Source organism: Apteryx rowi, unplaced genomic scaffold (assembly GCF_003343035.1).
Source record: "Apteryx rowi isolate R43461 unplaced genomic scaffold, aptRow1 scaffold_458, whole genome shotgun sequence".
Lineage (NCBI taxonomy): Eukaryota > Metazoa > Chordata > Aves > Apterygiformes > Apterygidae > Apteryx > Apteryx rowi.
In genome coordinates this window covers 206974-223854 of record NW_020450714.1, presented here as the reverse complement: position 1 = coordinate 223854, position 16881 = coordinate 206974, and the positions used below count along the sequence as shown (strand labels likewise).

General features: G+C 41.1%; 1 protein-coding gene across 2 annotated transcripts in view; it reads left to right on the top strand.

The window, feature by feature from the left end:
* The window catches only part of CLPTM1L (CLPTM1 like), a 33881-nt gene extending 31061 nt beyond the window's left edge, over nucleotides 1-2820 (top strand). For both annotated transcript variants that reach the window (XM_026077551.1, XM_026077550.1), the window contains one exon: nucleotides 379-2820. In XM_026077551.1, coding sequence (XP_025933336.1) covers nucleotides 379-457 — 79 coding nt within the window. In that variant the 3' untranslated portion in view covers nucleotides 458-2820. The remainder of the gene's footprint in view (nucleotides 1-378) is intronic.
* The last annotated feature ends 14061 nt before the right edge of the window (nucleotides 2821-16881 follow it).

Genomic DNA, 16881 nt, shown 5'->3' with positions numbered 1-16881 from the left:
TTTAGAAATTAAGAGCACARCAACTTCTGACAGGGGCTTGGCACTGGGTTCAACTTGGGAGAAGCATCCTGGACTGCTTGAGAAATACTCCCACCAAGCCTTAGGGGAGCTCTTTCATCCTTTGAGAGGCACTGCTATGAGACAACTAGTTAAGTCTTCATATGAAGAAACTGATGTGTCTGTAGCTGATCTTTAAGACTGTTGTGTTTTTAGGCCACAAATGGGAATAGAGAATATGATAAGAAAGGAATTGACTTGTAAAATAAAGTAGGATGACAAAGGAATTCACTTTTAAAAGCAAGTAGCACAGAACTGCTTGAATCTCATTAAACTGGCAGACAGTATTGCATGTAACTAATCTTTTTTTTTTTCTGCCAGGCTTTATCCTGTGGATAAGAACAGAGTGAATGAGTATGGAGAATCTTATGAAGAAAAGCCCCAAAAAAAAAGCTCATAGAGAATAACTAAGAATTGAAGATTCTGACCCTTGGACTCTTACTGGTTACATGTATTATCTGGTCTTAAGGAAAAACTTATTTAATAAGAGTATTTTTAAAGCTTATGAAAGAACTACATGGACAATACATCTTCTATATTGCCAAAATCTAGTTTTGATATCCTATTTCAAGATTCCTTTTTGTCCTCACAAGGTCAACAATCTGCCAGATGTCATTCAATATCCTTCTGCATTTAAACTTTTCTCCAGTGAAAACCTTAAGTGTCCTCATCATTATAATTGATATCCAAATCTATGTTTTTAAGTCAACTCAGTAACTGTAAGTGTGGTGCCTGTGCCACTAGGCTAGGAAGAGTGAAAAAATAACCCAGTGTGTTACAGTGGAATGAAGCATCACTGCCAAACTGGAAGCTGTCAAAATTAAAATGTATAGTTATTGGACTGTACACTAACTACAAGTTGATAATAGAAATTCTAGAAATCATGATTAAAATTGTACATGGGCATTTAGGTTCATAGCTTAAAATAAATTTTGTTGGAAATAGAGACAGATGGGGCTGGTAAAATTCAAATCTTGGGCATGTCCTTAGCCTACAACATGGCAGAGGATTTGTTGTCTTAAACTGAATGAAGATGTGAAAAAACTGTAACATGATTTATTTTAGTATGTATCTAAGTTTATATAAATCATTCTGTATTGTTAACAGATCTTCTGATTTCTTGTCATAGCAGGTATTCATATAATGCAAATCATTGTGATGTGCTAAGAATGTCTCTTAACACATCTTAAATTCTTCATAATGCGGTACCCCATGACCTAATAGACCAATTTTCTCATGTTTCAAAGGGAACAATTCCTTGGTCTTTTCCTTCTCCCTCTCATCCCAGTTCTGTTTATAAGACAAAACATATATCATTCAAATGGAATGATTTTGCTTAAATACAATACAGGCTCAACAGGTTACCTAAAAACAGGGAAAAAAACCCAACCTGTTTAAGAACAGATATAATTCACTTTTAAACATTCTAAAATCTGTATTCCATGGAACAGTTTATGAAAGTGGGGTATGCTGATCTGTTTCTCATAATCAGATTAGCAAAAATAATCAGGTTGAAATTGAATTGTTTACCAAAATTCAAACTGCACAGGTGTATTTAAAAACTCTAGCTCTATGTTTCTTAGTGACAGTAAATGAAATATATAGCGCATGACTTTTAGCAGCAAATAAAAATGCTTAATTCTAAAAACCAGAATGGGATGACTAGTTCTAGTTTCTTTTTGGTCAATGACTTTATACACATTAACCCTAATGATTCTTAAGTTTCTTTCCAAATAACTGCTAACCAAAAGGTTTTCATTAAATTGCACACTGTTTGTGCAAGGCTATTTAACTTCAACATGCTATCGATTTGAAACGTAAATTGAATAACTTCACAGAACACAGATCTACTACCGTGGTCTGTTACTATTTTATGAAGTAGACTTTATCCAGTCCTAATATTGAAGAAGTCTAAAGGCATAAATACTTGGGTCCCAAAAAGATACAGAAATGTGCTGAACTTCTTTTGTCATGGACTATAGTCTTTCCTTACTGAAGTCCTTATATACTGCTGACAGTGTAAAGGAGTCTTGAAGTGGATATTTAACTACTTTTCATGTTAAGCTCTTTACATTGTTAGTTGTAAATAAGGAGGACCATAGATCTATTGATTTTTATCATTAGACAAGCATAAGTCTATACAAAAATGGGGTTGTAGTTGCTATACCATGTACCTGTTTTGGATTTGTTTGGAAGGAGCTCTTTGCTGTAAAGCAAATTAATTTGGGACTCTTATTTCATAATAGTAGTTAAATATTTGAAAATTTTATCCTGATATAAATAATGCAAAAAGGCAATGCATCCCTTTTTGTGCCATTTTAAAATAATCAAGTCATTGATTCTTCTAGAGTGGCTTCTGAAAGTCCAGAATACCATATTCAGGTATTTATAACATTTCAGCATTCACTTTTTGTATGTAGCTTGTTGAAAAATCACTCTTGCACCTTTACATACTGTGAGTTTATTGCTCTTCTGTCTTGCATTTCTGATGACAATGACCTCATAATATCCCATATAGTAGTCATAAAGAATATAAAATTAGAGCATTTGAAGTCTTTAAAATGAACCAGACTTTCCTGCTTAGTTCATTGTTTTATGCATTCCACTTCCAAATAAAACACTTGCATATGGGACAGAGTTATTTTTTGTTTTTGGAAAGATGATGAAAAACTATGTAAGTAGTGTAACTTTGGAGATATTAAATGTTTCAACTTTCTGGTTGTGGAAATAACTAACAAAACAAAAATGTGGTTCTATACATGATTAATATCAAAAGTTTGAATTTTTTTCTTCTATATCTAGAATTTCATTTAATATACTGCAGATCATGCTTAATGATCAGTATCTGCTCTACTTAAGAGTTTGAGAATAACTTAACTTTCTCACTTCTAATAGGATTAACTGTGGTAAACAAGTAGGTGACAATCTCACATTCTCATCATCATCATTAGAGTTGTAATGGGTTTGGAAGATGTTTAAAAATTACAGTGATTTGTATGTGTCTGTGTGTGTTAGACTTAACTAGGAAAAGCATAGTATGCTTCTGGAAGATACTATTACACAATACTTAGTACATAATAATGTAACAACCATGATCCTCTAAGAATGTAAGTGAAGAAAGGCAGTTGACTTGAGACACTTTCTGTAGGTGTATGTGGCCTGTGGCTCCATACCTCAGAGCTCTTCCCTTTAGGCATTGCCTTCCTACATGCTAACCCACTCACATGCGCACCCAATACCATTTCAGTTCCTCTTAGTTGTATTATTGAGACTGTTCTCTTCCTGCACAGTTTTTCCAGTTCCATAGCATGTTATTTCCTGTTCATTTTCACCTCTTAATGGCTGTCTTCTCTGAAAGGTAACCTGCCCTGTATGGCTTTTCTTCATTGATGCCATAATGTCTAACTGAATTACAAAATGGGCAGCAATGTAGTCAGTTTTTCTCTTATCAGCAGAGCTCAGGATGTCTGCTCTGTTTCTATTGCTTTTAGAGTCTGTGCCGTACACTACTGATACATAGACTCAGAACAAGTGTGTTTTCCCTTTTGATGTGGCACTACACTTCAATAACTGTCAGCCTCCACATCTATACATCAGCACCAGGAACATTAAGACATAATTTTGTAAAGTTTGTCTGTTTTTAAACATCACATGCTCTTTATTTTCACCCTCATCAGAAGGCAAATCTCATGTTGAAGTGGAAAAAAAAGTTGCTTCTTAGTGATGCTTGTCTTCTTTACATTACAGCTTACCGCTTCTCAATATCGTAGGATCTAGAATAATTCAGGTAGGAAGGGGACTGTCCTTGGGAGGATATTTAGTGCCAGCACAAGGTTGTCTTCCCCTTTTACAGCTTCATCAGGCTGGTCCCTGGTGGTCCTGTGTAAAATCATCTGAGTAAATAGATTCTGCTCTAGGAGTTGAGAAGTAAAGCCAGAGTCTGACTTGTAGATGCCCTATGACAGTCTCTGACTACTTCCTCTTACACAAGGGAGAGGTTTGGTCTTGTATTCTGTGAGGACTACTACCCCTTCCCAGTGGTTACAGACACATTTAATCTGTGTAGTGCACAGGGGGAACTGTGATTGCTCCCGTATTTTCTTCCATTTGTATTGAATAGCACTGCTCTTCATTAGAGGCTACTCTGGAGCTAATCAGTTTGCTCCAGCTTTTCCTCTTTGCAAGTCTCATATTTCTTGCTCTTCCTTTTAAAATCAGATCCCCCCAACAAAACTGTATTGTCTTTTTCATCCTAACCTCTCACCCTAGTGTATATTCCTACATCAAAAGGAACAAAATACTTTAAATTCAAAAGACAAACAGTTTGACACTGGGAAATTCTGCCTCACCTTGTCTGCCTAAGCTCAGTTAATAAAACTCTTGGACACGATATCTTCTTCCCTACTCCCTGATCAGYTTCCTGTCCCTACTGGGGACCATGTCCTTTTAGGCCTTGCCATATGGTACCCAGAAAACTTTGCAAGCTGTTTTGGGCATGGTGTGTGCCAGCCTCTCAGGTTATGGCCCCTGCTGTTCTCTTTAGGGTCATCTGTGGCTCCACAATCCTTAGCTGCTCAAGCCAGAGCTCTTTGATGGTTGGTTGCCTTTATGATGATTTGTCTTCCTATTCTTGTCCTAATGAGGCCTTGCATGCCTGCAAAGAATCATGGGCTATCTTACTCTCATCTTGGACTTTGAAAAGTCTACTCTGTACGTTTTTATTAGGCTTTAATTAATTCCCTCACAGAAGTCTGTACTGAGCAGCCTAAACATAGATAGATGTTTCATTGCCATGGTACATCTACATGCTAATGACTTGAGCATTGAATCAAATACTTCGAAATTGCAACTATGCTCTTCACTCTATTCAGAACACCAGGCCTGGCACACCTTCAGGTTAGTGCTGCATAACACTAAATGCCTGGCAAGGGGGCAGTCAGCAACGGCTAAACAAAATGCTTTGCCTCCTTGCTGCCCTCCAGCTTCCCATCTGCATCTCTTGCAAGCTTCAGCTCTAAGATAGCTGTCTTAGGTACCTAGTTTGGATTGACTTCCTCAGGGATTACTGGAGTACAGCCTCTATTTTTCCAACTGGACTTAGCAATTCTGTTTCTTACAGTGAGATTCTCATCTTTTGCTACAGCTGCTGTTTATTCTCTATCATAAACAGGCATTACATTTGTCTAGCGCTGACCCTGAAAACAGGCAGGAATAAGGAGGGGTGCTCTCATGAGTTTCATTTGGCAAAACTAACAAGCTCTTCATCAACTTGCTTGAGAAAGAAGTGGGCAGCCTAAACCTCTCTGCCATCCCAGAAACTGTCACAAAGATACACAGAAGGAAAAATATTTGAACCAGGAATTTGTGTTGTTTCAAGGCTATTCTGATTTCTTAAGCCTGGGGACCTCAGAAGATTAGTGTCAGAGACCATGTGATTTGAAAAAAAATCCCAATCACAGTACTTGACTCCATATCCTTGTAACACCATAAGCATTGCTCTGCAGTTTCTTGTAGGCTACTTCTAATCCTCTTACCTTACCCCAAACATGCAATGATCAGCAGTACACTGCAGATCTGTTTGCTTATTATCAAAAACCTCCACTGAACAGCAGTTTGAGATTCAGACTTGAAGATATAAGACTCTGAGAGTGTCCATGGCCTTCACTACTGTTCTCTTCAATCTGTCATCTTACTGAACTAGAATTTCAAGAAGCAGCTATTGTTTACCATAAAGGAACAGGAAAATATTCACCCCTTTTGAGGAGGAAAGAGGGGGAAAGAAGAAAGTGTTCTTTGGTTATACTGTGTTTTTAAATTATTGTTTATAAATGCCTCTAATAAGTCCCTTTCTCAGTTACACTTTCTGGCTTTCTATCCCAGGAATTTAGAAACTGGGGTCCTCTCCTACTAATCAGCTAGAGCTATTTTCAATCTGCAACAATCTTTTCTTTTTTTAAGTTGCTCTTAGCTGCTGACCTCTGCATTTCTAAAGAATGTACAGTCTTTGGTGGGTAGTCTCCCATTGGCAAAAGCTAATTTAGTTCATACATAGATGAGTTGTTTCATTCTGCTGAAGGTTTGACCAACTGAAGGAGCTATTTTTAGAGTCTGCTATGAGCAAAGTGGTATATTTGCTTCTTTAAGATTACTCTTCTAAAACATCTTCCTAAGTTAAATGTAGTTTAGTAGTTCTTTTTAAGGACTGAATGTTCTGGTATCAAAGTGCTAAAGAAAATCTCTTACAGACTCAGCAGAGAAGCAAAAGTATACTCTTCTCTAATGAAGCAACCAACTATCAACTCTTTTTAGGGTCAAGCTGAAGATTCTTATCAGAATTGACAGTGTTTGAAGTGACATAGTAACACCAAGGTTCACCAAGGCCAAGAACCAATGCTGGGAAATATACCCTTATTCCCATTCAGTGCTTTGTTCATAGGAGCAGAACATAGGCACATGTAGAGCTCTTCAACCACTGGACCGTTTCTGGACACTAATAAGGTTTAGTGCACATGGACTCCCATCCTACTGCCACAGCAAGGACTTGCTTTACTCTGGCCTGTAGAGCAGCCTACGTTTTTGCCTTCTGGCACAACAGGTCACAAACACAAGCTGTGTAGGATTAGAACGCTTCTCCAGCATTTAACTACACACATGTTAGTGTAAACCTGAGAAGCCCATTTTTTTGCTGGTGCCACCCCAAGAACAGGAAAAAAAAGTTACAAAAGAGAAAGAGAGCTCCAGCATTAACTCCAGCTGAAGTCACTATGTCTGATCAACACCACCTCCTGAATGCCAGCAGGTTCCCTCCCCTTCAGTAGAACACTGCTTTTTGATTTCCTATTCACCACCTTTTGCTACTGCAGACTGTGCAATCACATAGTAAAAGATAACCCACTAATATGTAAAGTATTGAGTAAATTAAAATTTTAAGGAGCAGCTTGTGCACATGTGTTTTCTGCTCCAAGTTTCCCACATGACAAAGTCACAGATACTGCAGCACTGCAGCAGAGCAAATTTAGAGGCTGACTGGCAGAAGATTGCAAGCATCTTCAGCTCTAAAATAGGAGCCAAAGTTTGGAAACAGCTGGACAGACCACACCAGGGCTACAAAGAGTTGTGCACCAGAGGGAATGAGTTTGTGTAAGGGTCTTGAAACGTATGAGTCTCACTCGAATGAACAGAGCGTGTCAACACAGTGTTGGCTTTAGGAAGGTAGTTCAGCAGGGACTGACCCCACAAAATGTGTTTCCTCTCAAACTCTCCAATAACAGTAAGGCTGTTTGGAACAGTGGGGAAGAGCCTACCTAAGGAAGAGCAATGCATGTGGCACTTGGTCATGGTTGTCTGTCAGCCAAGAGGCTGAGAAAAGGACCAAAGAGTTTGAAGATAAAATATTGGGATTAAGGGGTGAAAATCAGCACTGAACATTGATTAAACAGAATTGAACAGAAAATTCTTAAGTTTGGTAGGCAAAAGGTGTAGCCGATATAATGAAACCCATGACTCTGAGGAGGTGAATACAGAAGGAGAAGGAAGTGCTACACAGCTATTTTAAGGAGCAACAGACTAGTAGGGAGAAGCTGAATCAAATAGGCTGGGGTTGCTGTGAGAACAGACATGTCATTCAGGGATCATCACACACAGTGTGAGAGACAGACAGTGGCCTGGAAAACACAATTACAAAGTAGAGAAGGGACCACTGCAGCTCTCATGGAGATCCCTGATTCAGAGGATTGGGATGGAAACACATGAGAAGAGCCAGACCCACACAAGTCTGTAACAGTAATAATAATGGTGCTAGGACGGGCCTGTTCCCCTCTGCCATATGCCCCACTGCAAGAAGAGCTGCATAATATAGGGAGCTGGCCAGAGAAACAAATGACATCTCCAGTTACCAGGACCACTGTAAAAATAGCCAAAGCTAAAGATGGAGCCCAGCAAAGAACAGAGCAAGTCGCTGTCACAGCAGGCTTCATTCCATAACAGATTAAAGCTACAGCAGATGATGGGTGCCCTAAAAATGGATACTCAGATTGAGTAGCTGGTTAAACTGGAGGGATGTCCTTGGCTAACAGAGTGGGATCTAACTCAAGCAGCAGCCTCAGTGTCAGATTGGGAGTAATCTCAGCCACATTAGCTAAAGATTCCCTGGTTAGTTAATGACACAGACTGATGGATGTGATGGATCATTAGGGCATTAAGAGGTCTTACTCTGACAGAGGCCAGATGAAAGTCCTGAAGTTTATCTATCCTAAAAGATTCCTAGGAGTAGCTTCAGGATTGGTCCTGTCTGGGAATGAGCAAGCTGGCTTTAACAAAGAGGTATCAATGACAAATGGAAGGGAGTTTCTTGGTAGTATGGGCCAAATTTAAGTTGTCTTGCAGAAAAGTACTGATAGTAGGGCCAGATTTGAAGCCACAATGTCAGCCTAAGTTCCTCCAGGAGGCCAAAGAAGAACTAAGCCCCATGATGCAGACTATGTCTAAGCAAGGGGTAACAGCCTAGCGTGGGTTATCACCCTACATGGCTGGTGTTAAAGGCAGATGGGAAAAAATACAACAGACCTTACAGGCCCGAACCTTACAGACCAGTAATTGACTTGCAAGCTCGAATTCTTGCAATGCCACTGTTCCTATGGTAGCCACAATGCCCAGAGAGGCAGGAGCTAAATAGTTCAATGCCTTCTGGCCAGAGATAACTGGTACAAATTTAAGCTTAGTTTTAAAAGTCTGTTCCAGCTAATGAGTGTGGCTAAGGAGAAAGAGTGCTTAAATGGTTTCATCTGTMCCAGCCGAAGCTGCAGAAACCCATGTACACAAATCTCACTACTCAGTTATGTCAGTGCAGATGCTGGCAACAGCTGCAATCGGTAGATACACTGGCAAAAAAGGAGTCACCTCCCAAGCAGGATGGTGAGTATAACCAAAATAGAACTGTTAGTAAGACTAGCGCAAAAAGGAGAGAGCAGTGTAAAAAAGTTACCCAGTGGCAAGGAGAGACTAAAATAATAAGGAAAGCCAAATCCAGTAGACTTTAAGAGGATTTCTCCTTCCCAGACTGCTAGATGTGAGGCTACTGCTACAAGTAGCCTGATACAAGATTTGACAAGACACTTCCAAAAAAACCCAAATAAACATGAATATAAGCAATGGGAGACACAATGTGGAGACTGAACTGCATCCTCATGCTCAGCTACAGGTGGACTAAGTAATGCTATAAGCCAACAGGTCACTGTTCAAATAACACGACATGTCACAGAAGCAGGTACCACAGTTGTTAGCAAAATCTACCCAGAGGGCATCATGACAGGCCCGCATATACAATCTTAGCATGCATCCACCTTTGCTACCCTGCAATGGGAAGCACACTGGTCAAAGCACAGGCTGCACACCTTACCATTAAAAAGGTATAAGTAATGGAAAGTTAGGAACTGCAGTAAAAGGGGTCAAATAAGGCATACAGGGGAAAGTGGTGTTCCATGTATAACTTCACAGGCATGACAGGAACAAGGAACTGGACCACTGAACACCCTTTAGGACACCAAATTAGGTGTCAACCTACAACTACTGACAACACCTCTACTGAAATTTTCAGAAGCCACAGAACAATTTATTTTAAAAATAATTAAGCTGGCTGCTGAAATAGCCCAAACCAAACAAGAAGATACTGAAATACCATCTACAGTCACAGAAAACACACCATACAAACACTTGCTAGCTATTGCACACATGCAAATGCACAGGTGGAGAAACAAAAATATAGCAAGACACATGGGACATGTTGCAGAACAAAAGCTCAAAGGACACACAGGGAGGATGCTGGTAAAGCAGCTGGATGACCTCAAAAGTCCAAATAAGCATTAAGAGAAGGCGTTAAGAGTCCAGGAAACAGAAGTCAAAATACATATCATTTTAATCAGGAATTGGGCTTCAACTTACCCAGTTGTACCTTCATGAAAAACAGTGAGAAAGATGACACTGGTACCCTTTATTATGGTAACAAGCATGGAATGTTAACCACTGGGACCTGTCCAGCTAGAACACTGTTAACACAAAAGGAAACCATCACAGATAAAACTTAAACAACACAAACTATTGAGCTATGCATTGATCAATCACTATGCTGTGACTGTCCATACAGTGTATCCTGAGCTGTATAACCATGCTTTTCAGTAGAGCTAGATCACCATTGTTTATGCTTGTGTACACTGTATGATAATGTATTAGTATCAAAACACAGTATGCTCAACGTAGATATACAGTGTCAGCGATATATACATGCATGCAACCAAATATACAGTCACACCTATAATGTAAAGCAAATAGATACTGACAGCTGAAATACACAATGCAGCAAAACTATCAGACTGGTAGACCTTGGGGCAGATCACCTTCAAAAGCTAGCAACACCCACATATCAAACAAACAGCTGTACAGGTGAAAAGACAAGCCAGCAAGATGGTATTAATTCTTAAGAAAAATAAAGCAGACTTAAGCAAGCTAGGCCAACTCCCCCCTCCTCTTCTCCCTAAACCAGCAGTGTGAACACACATGTGGAGGGACAATTACCTCAGACGCTCTTCCACTTCAGCATCCCATTGTTGCTTTTTTCGTAAGACAAATTGTAATACTGTTTTCCCCTGTAGTTGCATTCATGTATGTTAGCACTGTACAAAAAGATCAAATAAATGAAACTTCAGCAACATGACAAGGAGCTCAAGAGGACCCTGCAAGCTTATCCTTGCCCAAATGCCACCATAAGGCAAGTCCACAACCAGAGCGAGCCTTGCTGAAAGGAGGAGAACTAGAACCTCTGTGGTAACAACCAGCCTTGTGCCTGCCCAGAGAGCAAAACCTGTCAGTTAAGCAAAAAGAGGTGAGAGGGATAGAAGTCTGTGGATCCCATAGTCACCATCAAGGGGCAACTGTAGTAGGGGTCCACCAGAGCACCTGTATAGGACAGGCAAAGCAGGCCCTCTAAGAGACCACAAACCACAAACGGTCAGTGATGGTCACTACCGGAGAGCCACCCTGAGAGCTGGGCTAAACTGAGTTTAAGCTGATACACAAAGAGAACAAAGAACATGTTTTGAGCACAGGTAAACATTCCACAGAGGGTGAAAAGGCAAAGAGGGTGCAGTGCAGAATAAGAAGAAGGTATAAAAGACAGTCACAGAGCCTACAGGAGCAAAGGAAGCACAGAAAGAAAAGAATTACACCAGCACTGCCTCCCTCCAAGCAGCTGAGCAGCTCTACTTCTTAACCATCAGCAAGTACCTCTTCTTCTTCAGGAGGGAAAGAGCAAAGCTTTTTGATTTGTCATTCACCACCTTTTGCTATTCCAGACTTCAGAAATAAAAGAACTCTTACTACATAATTGTGTACTAAATTAGAACTTAAGTGCAGTGTGTGTGCTTTCTGCTCCAGTCTTCCCAATTTTGCTTCTCATACTCAAGCAATACTTTCAACTGACAACAGATACTGTTATCACAGAATTACCATGTTCCAATTCCAGGAAAGTGGGTGATGTGAGATCCCTCAGTGAGCCAGACAATCAGTTAATCACTGCAATCACTGCATAAGCTATTGGAGTCATTGACTTCATTCTTTGAAAAAGAACCAAATGAGAGAAATGCAGTTCACAAATGAACATATGGGACATTAGAGGCCCTAGAACAGATTCCTGTTCTAGGTGCTGGTGACCTCTCTCCAACGTGAAAATTACTGACCTGTCTTTACCGTTTATTTCCTACCTTCCAGCCATTCTTTAACAGCATGAGGACATTCCCTCTCATGTCATGGCTGCTTAACTTTCTGGAGCCTTTGGCAAATAAGATTTCTGAATGTCCTTTGAAATTCCAGCTATATATTATCAACCAGACTGCCTTGTCTACATATTTGTTCTCAAATCTATTAGCAACATTTGATGGAGTGAAGAACACCTTCCCCTTACAAAAATAATCTTGATTCTTCCACTATATGACAGTTATAAATGTTTCCACTAAATCCATTTTTCATTATGGAGTTAGTCAACTCATGCAGCAGAGTCCTCAAGACATCCCCAAGATCTCCTTTAGGATCCTTGGTGTCATGTTACATATTTTCAAGTCCTATGATATTAAAACAGTCTTGCATGGTATAGTTAACTGTTCAGCCACTGAGTTCCTTTAAACTCCCTGGTAAATACCATCTCATCACAGAGACTTACTAATTGTTCATTTTTTTCTTCTCTCTTTATTCAACAACATCATCTGCAGTACTTCAACTTGAGACAGATCATGCTGTGTGCAAAGTTTTGACACAGTACCCTCCTCAAGTTCCTCCTGTAATTTTCTCACCATTGCCACTATTGTCCTAAGTGTTCCTTCTATACTTTTATATAACATCATTTGCATTATAGACTGCCTGGCAGGTTTCCCACTTCTGATGTTTGAAAAAGTATATCTATTATTCTTTTAGCTTCTGAAAGTTGTTCAAACTTTTCTGACTTTATTAGTTTATTTTTTCCTTTTTTTGATTGAACATAACTTCAAGTTTCTGAAGACTCCTTACTAACAGTCTCACTTCGCATGAGAGGTTCCTTTTTGGCCTTTTCAAAAGGAGCTTTAGAAAGAGATACACATTTACAGTACACCTGTAAAGCTGTGTCTTTAAATAGCCATTACTGAAGCTTAACCTAATATAAACCCAACTGTGTTAAATCAACTAAATGGAGGGACAAGTACATCTTATATGCTTCAAGTAAAGTATAACATCTTATTTCCTCTCACTTCACTCTCAGATTGTAAAAATGGCATTTTATTTTTATCACTGCACTATAATCATCTATTCTAAAGGTAACTTCCTTTCACAAAAGCTGGTGATAGAGCAGGATCTGATTAGTTCTCCCTTGAAGGATAAATTTGTTGAGGAGAACTGTGACTTAATTATTCATTCAGGTCTGGGCTCCCCAGTACAAGAATGACACAGACATACTGCAGCAAGTCCAACAAAGAGCCACAAAGATCATTAAGGGATTGGAGTATCTGATACACAAGGAGATGCTGAGGAAGCTGGGATTGTTCAGCCTCGAGAAGGAAATGCTCAGGGAGATCTTATCAAAATGTATAAGTACCTGATGTAAAGAAGAGAGACCCAAATTCTTCTCAGTGGTATCAAGTGACAGAACAAGATGCAGTGGGCACAAATTAAAATACATGAAATTCCAATTAAACTAAGAAAAAAGTTTTCACTGTGACGGCGGTCAAACACTGGAACAAGTCACCCAGAGAGGCTGTGGAGTCTCCATTTTTGGAGATATTCAAAACCCAACTGGACAAGGTCCTGAGCAACTGGCTCTAGTTGACCCTGCTTTGAGCAGGGGGGTTGGATTGGAGACTTCCAGAGATTCTTTCCAGCATCAGCTATTCTATGATTCTGTTATTCTATTCTTTTCCTTATTCAGCCTCCTAAAAATCAACTTATCCCACTTCCCATGACACTTCATTTCCCCTCTCCCTCCCGGATTGTCTCCCCAGCCCAGTGGTAGGAACACAGAAAAACAGTGTGGTGCTTATGAAGAAATAGGAATAAAAAGACCCCCTTAACCTGGTCACAGCAGTTCTCTCTCCTCACACCAAAAATGTGGTTGTTGCCACCAAGAAGGCATCAGCAAGAGGCACAGGTAAGGACCTACTTTGGAACTTACCACCAGTTGGCAGAAAGGGTCCCAGAAAACAATGAATAAGAGCCCTCCTCAGAAATTCGGCCTACAGCAGCATCTGCAACCCAACCATCTGCCATGAGCAGCTGATACATCTGCTGATACAGACAACTTCTGTCCCCTTGCCCAAGTCTGCAGTGTCTGTGCAACCTCTCCATTACAGCACTGCTGAGGTCCCTCAAAGCCTTCTTGTGTTATCACTCTCCCTCCTTTGGGGGTGCCCATCTGGTGCCTATCTGTGTCTGTGGCATGAAGGCAGTGCTGAATTAGGAGTGACACAGAAATGCCTCAGTCTGAAAGCTATAAAGGAGCCAAGGAGCAGACACCTCAGGCATAATGATGAACAGGGATGAGCTGTTTTGCTCCCTGTAAGAGATCTGTTGCTTTAAAAGGAAGGTACAGCCAGTCTTCGATGAGCAGGAGGATGCAGACCTCACCCTGAGGCCTTTGTGGGCCTGACTTAAGGAAGGGAAGGTATACACTGCCCTGTCTCAGCATGGCCACAGTTTCTACACCTCTACCCCTGCCATCGGAACTATTTGCTGTGTAGCACCTCCTGTATCAGGGGCAGCACTGTCCCTGGTCACAGGGCCACTAACTTCTCCTTTCACCTATTGAAAAACCTAAAAAACAGCCTTTTCCACACTGGGAGCTGTCAGGTGAGTCCTCATAAGAGCTAGGTACTCTCCAGTCTTTGGGAAAGGGAGAACCCTATCATGTTTCTGCAGGAGATTCACAGCAATCTAGCCAGGAAGCCTAACTAGAAGACAGTCACCTCACCTCACTAACATATCTGGTGGACTGCTGACTCTGTCCTGCCTAGACCTTTGCTCAGAGGTGCTGGGTTTGGATTTGCTGAACTTGTGCCACGTGGCCTGCTACCCATCTCTGTCCATGTGGAGGGAGCAGTTGTTGATCTTATTGACACCTACAGCCCACTGGGTCAGAAGTGCAGCTTTAATAGCAGATGTGTTTTGGCAGTCAGAGTCCCAGAGTCTCTTTGCTGTGAGATCTTTGCATGGGAGGGATCAGTATGATAGAGTAGCTGGAGCAGAAGAGTTGGAGGTGGAGAGAATCTTGGTGATCCATCCCTCTGCAGCATGTTTTGAGAGAACTATGATGAACTCCAGCTCCTGGAAGACCGCTGGGCTCAGGGCACCTTTTTGTCACATATCCAACTGCTTCAGGAGATGGATTGTGGCATGCAGCATTTGCCCTTCCCCACAAAGTTATCCCTTTTCCCCTTTCCAGCCAACCTTGTTATGGTTCATATAGAAGCTGTTCCATACTTTTGGTCTCTGAGCCTTTTCTAACTCTAGTACATCCTTTCTGAGATGCAGAGACCAGAACTGTACAACTGCACTCAAGGTGTGGGCAAACCATGAATTTATGCCATGGCATAATGATCTCCTCTTGCTGTTCTCTATTAAGAACATTATATTGTTCTTCCCTAATCATTCCTAACACTTGACTTGCTTTAATGGCTGCTGCTGAGCAAAAAGCTGATTTTTTCATGGAACTATTATAACCTTATGGTCTCAATTGTGAGTGGTACTAGTCACCTCAGAGCCCATAATTTTATATATGAAGCTAAGAATGTATTTCACCTCTATGCCACATTTGACATTTATCAGCATTCAATTTCAACTGTCACGTAATTGCTCAGTCATTCAGTCTTATAATGTTCTTCTGCAATTTTATACTCTGCTTGTGTCCTTGCTACTTTGGATAACTTCACCCATCAGCAAATTTTGCTACTTACTGATTACTTGCAGTACTGCTGGGTCACTTATGAAAGTTATACAGTGCAAACTAATGTGGAACTCTTGTGGTGGTCGTCCTCATTGAAAGAACTATTTATTCCTACCTCTGTTTCTTATCTTTCAACCAATAATATGTCCATACTATCGCACTCCTTTTTAATTTTTCCATTTATAACATTTCCTTACAAAGGTTTTTGGAAATTCAAGTAGAATATATCAACTATATCATCATAATCTTCATGTCTTCTCAATGATCCATAGAACCCCAGGAGGTTTTTAAGGCAGAACTTCTTTTTGCAGAAGCCACGTTGACAGCTTGTATTTCTCCCAGCATCTACTAATTTTATCTTCTGTTATTATTTCAACTAATTTGCCTGAAATAAACATCAGCTTTAGAGGCCTGTAGTTCCCCAGAACTCCATTCAGCTCTTTTTAAAGTCTGGCATCAAGTTTGCCACCATGCAGCCTTCAGGTGCCAAGGAAATTTTTGAGTAAGAACAACACTACTCACTACTGTGAGTGATTTGGCTGCTTCATTCCCTAATTCGGTGAGAACCAGTCAGTTGGTTACTTGTTAGGTTTTACTCTGCTCATCTGCACCATAACCTCTTCTACACTTACTTAATTTCAGACAGATCCTCTACTGAGTCTCCATCCTAAAAGGGGTTCTGAGATGGGGATCTTCCTGACTTCTTCCATGGGAAACCTACCTTAGTAAATTAGCAAGACTCACTCAAAACTTTCTTCAGCACCTTTCTTGACAGTATTTCAGGCCATCCCAGGCAACCTGGAAATGCACAGCATGAATCACCCACCAAAGAGACACCACAAAGCTGTCTGAAAATATAAGCTTAAATGTCTGGTCAAAAGTCATGCCACAAGTTTGAGGTAATTGGTGCTAGTTCTCCACCTCACAACACCCCTTTAACCACCGGCCCTTGCTTCCCCCTGCTCCCATGCAAAGTCTCATACAGCACAGGGAGAGTGCCTTTCTGCACCCATCTCTGCTTCTTTGGAAACTGCACGAGTCTTTGAGGACAATCACGGCGTGAAAGCATCCCCCCGTCGCGCTGACTTGCCCCTTCTGCGCACTCGCCCCTTCTTGTGGCTCACTCCCAGTCCCCGGAGGTGCCTTGACCCCCTCACCCCAGCCCGGCTCCCTCGGCTCACTAGACGGCGCTGGCGGAGGTGAGGAGCCGTGGGGCTGGACAGCGGCCTCCCTCCCGGCCCGGCCCGGCCCGGCCCGGCCCGCCTCGCCTCGCCTCGCCCGCCGCCCACCACCTCTGCGCAGCCTCGGAGGCCGCGCGGCACCTGGCCGCAGCAGCTGTGAGGCGGTTTTTCTTTTTTTTAAGTAATGCT